General features: G+C 31.8%; 1 protein-coding gene and 1 pseudogene across 1 annotated transcript; one reads left to right on the plus strand and one right to left on the minus strand.

Moving 5' to 3' along the window:
- On the plus strand, positions 1,560–3,320 carry LOC104714955 (annotated as a pseudogene).
- Positions 4,009–4,592, minus strand: LOC109126584 (protein IDA-LIKE 1-like). Its single transcript, XM_019230268.1, has one exon. It carries the CDS (start codon positions 4,529–4,531, stop codon positions 4,238–4,240), a length of 294 nt encoding a protein of 97 aa, XP_019085813.1. The 5' UTR covers positions 4,532–4,592; the 3' UTR covers positions 4,009–4,237.

Below are 10,763 nucleotides of genomic sequence, written 5' to 3' on the forward strand. Positions count from 1 at the left end.
ACCCGTCCGGATCAGTTCAGTACCCAACAGATGATGAAGAAGAAAAAAAAGAAAAAGACTCTCGAAAAGATCCGTTACGCTCTCGGGTTCTCTAACTCCGGTCTGGGTTTCCGGGTCGTGGGTACTTTATTCGGTAACCGCCGTGGACACGTGTACTTCGCCGTACAAGATGACCCGACCCGTTTACCCGCGGTTTTGATCCAGTTACCAACTCCCACGAGCGTTCTCGTACGTGAGATGGCTTCAGGGCTAGTGAGAATCGCGCTGGAAACGGCGGCGTTTAAGACGGATACGAAGAAGAAGCTTTTGGAAGAGTCAACGTGGAGAACGTATTGTAACGGTAAGAAATGTNAGAATCCGGCAATGTTAAACAGAGCAAACAGCGCTTGATAATCTTATTGGAATTATGTGTTGATTGGTTTTTTTCTATTGTTGATTTTAATTTTACCGGTTTGAACCGTTTGAAATCACTAAATTACATACTATTTTACATGTTGATGTAGGTTTATAAAAGATAATTAAAATTTAGATTTTATAATTAGAAAAAAGATTGTTAGCTATACAAAATATGCGAAAACGTATGGTCACACATGCCAAGTATAATATTGTATTCTCAACTACACGAAATAGATGTATTGCATAACACATGCATGAACATAATGTGAAATAAGTAGTTTTCTTATTTGATTTATTACAACAGTATTATCTGGTTTGAATTACAGTTTTAATATCAATTTTAGTTAAGTTTTGAAATTGAAAACAAAAATAACTATTATAAGACTAAATGAATGGAATATATATACAATATATCTTTATTTTGGATCCATATATGTTTTAAATTATAAAACACCATAAATGGTTCCTAAATCATTCAAGTAAAAACAAAAAAAATTGCATATTTTTATTGGTCAAGATCGGTTAATGCCGGTCAATACTGGTTAACAATAGATTCTGATCAACGGTGTAATGGAATAAGTTGGTTGTGATGTTGAGCACATATCATCAAATAGTTGGTATATGTGGTCATGCAATAAATATACTTCGTGTAGTTGAATATACATTTCTAAAGTTGGCATGTGTGGTCATGTATAGTGATATAGTTCGTGTAGCTGACTATTTTTTTTCTTATAATTAAACAAGATAATGTATTTTTTGAGTTTATAAAAAACTTAGAATTTATAATTTACAATTAAACAAGATTAAATATCGGTTTGGGTTTAGGAAAAATACTATTGTTTAGATTTTGTAATATTAAACGAGTTTATATGTTAGTTTGAGTTTATCGAGAAGAATCAAGGTGTATATTTTACAAACAAACAAGATGATGTGTCGTTTGAGTTTAACTAAATTAATATATTTGTTAATGATTTCTTTTTAATATGTTTTTATTTCTGTAATTTATATTGATTGATTAAAACAAAAAAAGTAGTGAAAATTATTCAACCAAAATATTCTAGTAATAAAGATTACAAAACCCCACCTCCTAACTCTGGCATCGATCGATAATGCTGGAAAAAGGGAAAAGGAAAGCATTGATAATGGAGAAAAAAGAAGCGAAGATGGAGAAAACTTTCGTCATGATCAAGCCCGACGGTGTCCAGACGCGACTAGTACGTTTCCCTTATTTCTTCCTTTTTTTTTTTTAAGAAATGTTGTCATGTTGAGTATGAACTGTGATGCAAAGGCTTAAAAAATATTGGTCCTCACTCCTCATGCATGTATTTTGTGTTGTTCTTTGCTTTGCTTGACAAATATTACATATGTTAGTTGGTGTTTTAGATCCCTGAAATCATCACCAGGTTTGAAGAGAAGCGTTTCATGTTGAAGGGTAACTTGATTCCTAAATTCTTGCTTGAGTTGTTTTTGATAAAAAAAAAAAAAAAGATTAGTTGATTCAGTCAAATACTGAGTCATATGAGTGGATGTACAGGCATGAAGCTGATGAATGTTGAGCGGTGTCTTGCTGAGAAGCACTACGAGGACCTGTCTGACAAGAACGTATTATTCAGGCGTCTGGTTGATTACATTGTGTCCAGAGCCGTGCCTCAGTGTAAACAAAAGAAACTTTGGCCTACGGCCTCAAAATTTTGAAAAAATTGAAGACCTTTATTTTTACTTTGGCCTATGTTTAGTTACTACGGCCATGTAGTTTTAAATAGTATATATATCTTAGACCTTTAGGCCATGAATGGACACTGCTTTTAAATTGAGTTTTTGGATTTAGTTTTTAGTTTTTAGATTTTAGATTTTAGTTTTAGATTTTGGTATTAGTTTTTTAAATGAAAAATCTCAAAAAAAAGGTTTTTGGTTTTTGAGAAAAATTAACGTAAAGAATCAAAAACTAGATTTCCTAAATTATAGAACAATTGAAAATCTAGAATCGTGAATGGAAGACTATAACAAAATAGTTTCCCTAAATTTTAGGAAAACCAAAATTTTAAAATCTTGATTGGTATAAAAATGAGATTTTGAAAAACAAAAACCAAAATCTCTCTCAAAATCTACAAAACATTCAAGGCCTTAGTTTTCAATTGTTAAACCCACATAGTTGCCATGTTCGATTTAAAGAATAAGTCAAAAGCTTATTAAAACTGAGTTAACATTATAAAATTATGGTAAACTTTCATTTTCTACAGTTTTATATGTATGCCAAAGTAACTATAGTAACATTTATATAAATTAAAACAATTACATTTATTTTTACTTTGACCTATGTTTAGTTACTACACGATACAAAAGAATTTTCGTCTCTCGTATTCTCACTTTATTTTGATTGATGTTACTAATTCCACACTTGAACATTTAGTTTACAGAATCACCGGTTATCGTTATTATTAAAGTAAATGTCTAGCGAAAGAAAATATTTAGAAAAGTTGATTTTGAACATTTAGTTAATGATATTTTACGGAAGAAAATTTCAGTTAGATTTTTTTTAATTCATTGTTTACTTTTGTTATATGACTGGTATTTACCGTTCTTGACATTATATTTTCTATGCATTAAAAAGTTTTTTTTACCGCCTCTGGCCATAGTTTATGTCCGCACGGCTCTGATTGTGTCGTCAGGGCCTGTTGTTGCAATGATATGGGAGGGGGAGAATGTTGTGGAGACAGTGAGAGAGATTATTGGACCCATAAGCCCATCAGACTGCGACGCTGCAACCATTCGTAGGGATTTTTGGTATTGACAAGATCAGGAACGTTATCCATGGGAGTGACTCAGTCGACATTGCAAACAAGGAGATTGCATTATGGTTCCCAGAAGGACCTCTCAACTGGGACAAAAAAATCAACAATTACTGGAACCAGTTCGATTGTTGATCCTCCTCTCTCTATATCTTTTACAAAATAAGGTTTGCTGGTTGTAATTCTTGATTTGTGTCTTTAAAATTCTAATCAGGCAGTTAAATATGTTATTTTGAGCTAAATGAGTTAATGGTATAGTCAACGCAAGTTATGCTTTGTTTATTATTCCCTGTATGCTATTTGTAGCTGCCTCCAAACTAGCTCTCTACCTCTTGCTAAGTATAACTGATTCATTAAATAAATTTAAATTTTGATTTTTAAAGGAGATAAAAGAAAGACACAAACAATCACACAATTGGTGAAAAATGTTGTAAAGAGCTTTATTATTGAGCGAAACTCAAAGAAGCCCACCTCACACGAGTGGACGCAGGCGGCAAATGGGCTCATACACTTATGCAAATCCCAGTGGATTAGGGGATTTAAGCAACTTGATCTAATTAAACGGGGGATTAGGCAAAACTATGTGATCCCTTAAAATTATAAATATAGAAAACGATGTAGTTTGAGAGAAACCATCAAAATTAAAGAGCAACAAATACATAGATTTTTTTATAATTCGCAAACTCCACAGGTTACGAATAGAAGAAGTTGTCTTGTTCCTTGTTTGTCGCAATGTTGGATATTTAGATTGATGATATTATAATACTAATCTCGTGTTTCCCGTGTTTTCGTACAACTTGATTTTTTCGCATAACAAAAGAAATTTTTAAGATATATACGTATAACTTTCCAACCGAGAAATTACAAATGTAAATGAACTCAATATATGTAAAGGAAACTTAAATAAAAATTAAATAAATAAAAGCAAAACAAAATCTCATCAAATACAACTTCAAGAATCTTTCTAAATACAACTTCATGATTGTCAAAAAAAATTCTAAGAGATTGAAATTAAACCAAAAGAAACAAATAAAAAAAAACCAGTTAATTAATTAGTGTCTGAGATTATTCACCACAGAATTGTGCCTCATGGAAGGTCCCGAAGGTGGTACAAGTACCCTTTTAGATAATAAATGGAACACACGACCTTTGAATCTAAAACCCTCAATGATCTCTTGTCTTGTTGATCTTGATCTTGTTTGAACTATATCCGTTTCAGAGACCTTGATCGGTCCGACCCTTGCCGCGGCAGTGTAAGAACCAAAAACCAAGAAGAAAACAATACAAAGAGTCATAAACATGGTTGTATGAGAAAGACAATGTTCGGAGAAAGAAGGAGGAGACATAGGTTTAGACTTTAGCTACTAGGGTTTTATAAAATTTGGATTTTAAGAAGGTTTAAGTTTTGAGCTGTATAACTATGCGTATAGACCTATATACTTATGTGCATGATATAGATTATATATGTAACTATACACATTATTGTATGTGTAAAATGGTCAAACAAGAAAAGCAAAGAAACAATAAAGAAGTGAAGCGCAAGTAATGGAGTTTTTGTATTTTTTGAGAATTTTTAAGGTCAACGATATACGATAGTGAATAAAAAAAATAACAAAATAGATTAATATTTACTAAACTCGAAATGCCGCGTTGGACTTTACGTGGGAAGATGGTGTACGTGATTACCTCAAGTTTGTCTGTACAGATTTGGGTAATTAGTTTTAAGGTACTCACCATAATTATCCACACAAATGGTTACAAGAAATTAAAATAAATTAGTGTATTTTAGGATAATATATATAGAATATCTTTGAATATATTTCTAATAGTTATCTCATACATGTAGAATTTGTACAGTATATTTGTAAACTTGTAGGTTAATTAATTTAGGTTTTGCATTCTGATCTCTACAGAAACACTTGTATCTTCGTTATGAGAGTTAATACACAAGTCTTCTAATAATTAGCTCCGTTATTTAGGGTCACCAAACAATTATCTATCATAAAAAAAATGTTAATCATTCGTCTACAAATGATTTATGCAACTAATAATATATTTAATTTTATTAGCACATGATTTTTCTGTTATAACAACTAATATTTTGCCCAACGAAACTCATTTTTCATATTTCATAGTTTACCACAGAAATAAAATAAAAAAACTTACTAATTTTTTTTAATGTTAGGTATCAGGTTTGAATCTCGTCACTAGAAAAGAAACTAGTTTGGCTTCTATATGAAGAGATTAGAGTCATGTGGTCAAAGAACTTAAATATAGTTTAATTGATTTACCTTAGCACATAATTTTGCATGAAATGTATATAAAACTATAACGTAATACGACAGATGGCAACTAATTTCATGTTGTAGACGTAAATGTCAAACCATGCACACGCATGATCCGTTGGATATTGATCGTCGTCGACTCAAAGACAGATATTCGCATGGACCACTATAGATTTACAAGATTTTAATATGTTTGCATAATTATAATATTAATCTTAATTTATAGGTATACCATATGGTTTCTTCTGGAATATTATTCTACTAGTCTATACTTGTAGTACTCCAGCTAGCTCCCAAATATGTAGTTTCATTTTTAATAGTGCTAATAATCTAATTTGAAACGTGTAATGCTTTTGACCCCATTATTAAGATACGTGCTGGTACAAGTGGACAATTTTTTTTTATTCAGCTGATTATTTGATTTACTCAAGATTTATAACTAAACTATACATATAAAACAATGTGTTAATCAATCATATGATACAATCATACAATGAAAACCATAATATTCAAAAGACTCAACAATAATCAAGTGCATGGATGCAATTGCAAGAACATAAATATATAAACGAAAAAACTATATTAAGCGCTTACATTTATATTGTAATAGAATTGAAGTAAAATAACAATTGATAATTCGTGCCAAGCATGAAAAGTAAATTGCAAAAGAGCCTTTGGTAATTTCATGGTTAGGCCACATTGGCTAAGGGCATCTCCAACCCACCTCTATATTTGCTTTTTAACTCTATTTTAGAGTAAAATCTACTCCAACCCATCTCTATTTCTATCTCTATAATAGAGATCTCTATTTTTTCCTCTATATATAGAGAACTCTATTTTTTCCTCTATAATAGAGTTGAACTTTTCTATTTATAAAATGGTCCTTGAACTTTTAACACTTTTATATTTATGATCAAAATAAATAAAATATATATTTAATGGTTCTTAAACTTTTAACACTTTTATTATTTTATATGATGCAATGTATTTCTTTTCATAAATGTGATATTTAAATAATATTTATGAATGTTAAAAATTTAAATAATATCATAATTTTATGAAAGTTTCACAAATACTAAAATAAATGGGTTAGTTTGCAACTTTTATAAGTAAAAGTAAAAGGTATTAATAGTAAAATAAAAAAAGGAATCTCTACAGAATATTCTTTTTTTAGAGGAAAAAATAGAGGTATCTATTGGAGCAAAAATCAACTTTATTATAGAGTTCCTCTATTTTAGTGGTAAAAATAGGGAAAACCATTGGAGATGGTCTAACAGTGGAAGAACAAAGCTTGAACATTTAAGAATCTGCTCAAATATGTGAACCGGTTTCATCAATTTCTCCTAAAAACTAATAAACAAAATCATCAATTGAGGCTTAATCTAAAACCGATACCAAACCTATAAAGATTTATAATTTTTGGAAACATCAGTTGTGAACTTACTATATATAATACCACGAAAATTGTGGGCCTCTCCAATGTTTTGTCGTTAGCCCAACAGCTTAATTTATAACCTAAATATTTGGACTTTCGGAACCCTAGCTTCTCTCCCTCGGCTGATAGCTGCTACTCGTCGATAATAAAAAATACTGGTGAAGGTATTATTCGTTAATTCTAACTGCGATTTTGAAGCTGATAGGTTTTTTTCTAGGTTAATTAAACACGTACGTACAGGTAATGTGGAACAAGGATAAAACGTCGGTGTGGTTGGACTTGAACAGCTGTTTGATTCCAAGTGGCTATGATGCTGGTCGGATCGTTCCGGGTATCAAAAAGATGTTGGAGGATTTAGGCCATCATGGTCCTGTCACCATCACTGCCACTGGCGACCTAAAAAATATCCCTGAACACGTCCTGCGAGCTCTCTCTTCCAGTGGAATCAATGTTACATACGTCGTAAAGGGTTAATCTTCTTATCTCTTTTCTGTAGTTTGAGTACTAATTAGATCAGAGATAAATGAAAAATGCAACTTGTGTTGATCGAAACCAGCAACTTCTTATCATAATACATAAATTGATTCGAAATCATTTTTTAAAAATTTGCTATTGAGTTGCCTCGTTTTCTTGAACAGGTATTAAAGGCCTTTTTCAGTGCATGCTTGAGTGGAAAAGTAGTAATCCACCTCCGGCTACAATAATGATCATAGCCTCTATCTACCATTTACATAACATGTGTGTGGCCACAAGAGACGATGAAGTAGATAAAGCATACACCTTTATCGAGGTATATGCACGTCCTCATTTCCAGCCTTCAGGCGTGCACACTCGTGCAGGTTTATTCTGGGAAAATATACTTTTTGATAATAAACAGGAGCCAAGAAGTCACTTTGTCCTGGAGAAGTGCAGTGAAACAAGTGTAACAATGGATGAATCTGCCTGGTTTATTTGCAAACGCTGCCAATTTTCTTGCCAAAGCGTTGAAAGTTTCACCACACATCTCTCTTGTGAAGAACATGCACCCAGGGTAAGCATCCTCTCTGCTTGCTTATATGCCAGATACATTTATACATACGGGCTTCAAATCGTTATAGACAGGTCATTTCAAACCACTGATATCAAATTTGACCCCTTGTTATCCTTTGCCACTGGTCTCAATTAAGCAGGGTTTAGGTAGTGTTGCTGGGAATAGAACCAAAGACGTGAAGATGATTGGAGGTGGGGCTTCTCTTTATTCTCATCCCAAGAATGCTACTTCTTTCATGGAGAAGGAGCGACCAGAGACTTTGGTTGATTTCAGAAAATCGAAGAAAATAATGAAGAAGACGAAGAAGAAGTTGAAGAAGAGGAGTACCAAATGAAATGAGCATAGACCAAGAAGAAGAATAGTACGTACGTGAGACGTGACACATGCATGGGGTGTTGTTTTTCTCTCTCTTATCTTGAATGGTTTCACGATCACTAGATGACATATGAGCGATTATAGCACACAAAAACGACATAATATCGTTTATCGTTTACATAAATTTTCACCATATACTATAGCGTTTTTTAGATATAATATCATATGTTCACATCTCACAGCGTATATTCTATGATATGATTACCATTTTTTGTAGCACAATTTTAATGTTGTATTATTTTGTGTTGTAACACCTTATGCTTATTGTATTAAATTATATTTAAAGTAACTAGATTAGGACTCGTGCTAGAGCATGGGTTAAAATGTTTTTATTTATATTATAATTTTTGAATAAAATATAATTTATATAATTGTTTTTGAAAGTTTTTTTGGATAAAATATTATGCAATAAAATTATCTGCTAAATATGATAGTTTGAAAAAATATCTATTTTGTAAGTTTTATATTGTTAATTTTGTAATTTTATGTATGAGATATGATTATGTTTGTTGTTTGTTTTAATTTTAATTTTTGAACATGTTTGGTGAAAGTGTTTTAATATGATCCGTATTTAGGTAATATTTTATTTTTAACTGGATCCCGAAAATCATGATTAAGTGTGATAAATTGCCAAGATTTTATTCCTTTTTATGCCTAGTAGTATATATTTTGTAACAATACATGGAATACTAAAGATTTTATTTTGGAAATTGTATAAATTATTAAAATATTTTCTTTTAGAGGATTCTTTGGGATATTAGTGTATATTGACCAGTTAATTTATAACCAACTTATAAAAATTATATAGTATACAAAAAAAAGTTGTGTATTTTCGTTTTATTATATAGAGGATTTTCACGTAATGACTACACTGCATGTTTTTTAACCATTTTTTGGCAAAAACAAAATAACCTTTTTTTAGCAAAATCAAAATATAAACCTTTTCAATTGAAAAAATTATTAAAGAAACTATATTATATAAATTCCCCAAAACATATCAAATTTTAGACTACATCAAGTCATCAAACCAAGTTCATGAGAGGGAGTTAAAACCTTCGGATGCTTCTTCTCCTTCGCGTAGTCCTCAAAGGAACCTGCTTTAGTAGACCCATCCTTACTCAAGAGTCAAGAGACATGTCTTCTCAGTTTGGCACAAGCACAATACTCTATGTCGTACACATCTATACGTCTTTAAATGTTGCAATTGTACTCCTCACTTATCCTGCATTTTCCCAACAAAGAGACTTTACAAGTCAAAGACATTGAACACAAATTTGTTTGATAAAAGGAACTATCAATCAGTCTACAAGACGCTATAACAACATATATTCAAAAACTGAACAGAAAAACCTAAACAATCTGAACTTCTGAAGACCACCGACCTAGAGGAAAGGCAAAAGCATATGTTATGATATCAGAAAATCATGACTTAAATAACATTTGAAACCCCATGAAAGTTCTGATCAGTTGGAAAAGGCCACATTAGTCGTTGCAGCAGATAAATTCATTAACCACTTGATTATTAATACAACACCAACTACAATAGTGGATAAAAGAAGTGAGAACCTTAATAGTGGAAAAGCTTTCAAAAGGTTTAAACTGGTTCAAACACCAACTACAATTTACATTGACAAACGAATCAAGCATTTTGATTAGATTTCACAAGTATACACAAACTCATTATAAAGGTAAGAACAGAGATGAGATCGAAACATATAATTCATACTCACCGAGTTACCACTAAAGCAAATGACTCTTCAACACCCTTTGACTTCAGTTCCTTTATGCTTTGTCAATGAATCCAGGCACATGAGACTATGGGAGTACAATTACTAGAGCTGCTATTAACCTCTGGTCCCTTCCCTGTAAACAAAAAAAACAGAACCCATGTAAGAAAAAAAATAACTTGCATGCCTATGAACCCGAAATGTAGTAGCCAACCAAAGAAAACCAAATGGTTCTAGTGAACACGGCTAATGATATTAACCTCTACCTTAAACTCACAGTCCCGTTGTACGTTACCCACCTTAAGCTAGATAACAACAACATGGCTAATGATTTAAACCCTCGTTCTCCGAGTATTAATTGCTTAAATTCTTTAGTTGTGTCAATTAGCTCTATATAAGTTAAAAAAATCCTCTAACCACTGGCCATCCGAGACAAGAAAACGAACACAACTTAACTAGAGATCAGAAGATTTGCTTACCCGTCTGACGCTAACACTGAAAATGAGGGTTAGGGTTTAACTTTGATCTCCTTTCCCGAGATTTGCTTAATTTGACTCCAACTTATGTCTTAATCTGTCTCTACTTCTCTACGTCACAAATTCGAGAAAACAAAATCATGTTTTTAATATCATGTTTTTGTTAAGAAACAAAAAAAAAATCAAGCATTACAACCAGCAAACATTATTTTGTTGATTTTTTTGAAACGTTATTCAAGCATTCAAGTAT

The sequence above is a fragment of the Camelina sativa genome, chromosome 9 (genome assembly GCF_000633955.1).
Source record: "Camelina sativa cultivar DH55 chromosome 9, Cs, whole genome shotgun sequence".
Classification (NCBI taxonomy): domain Eukaryota; kingdom Viridiplantae; phylum Streptophyta; class Magnoliopsida; order Brassicales; family Brassicaceae; genus Camelina; species Camelina sativa.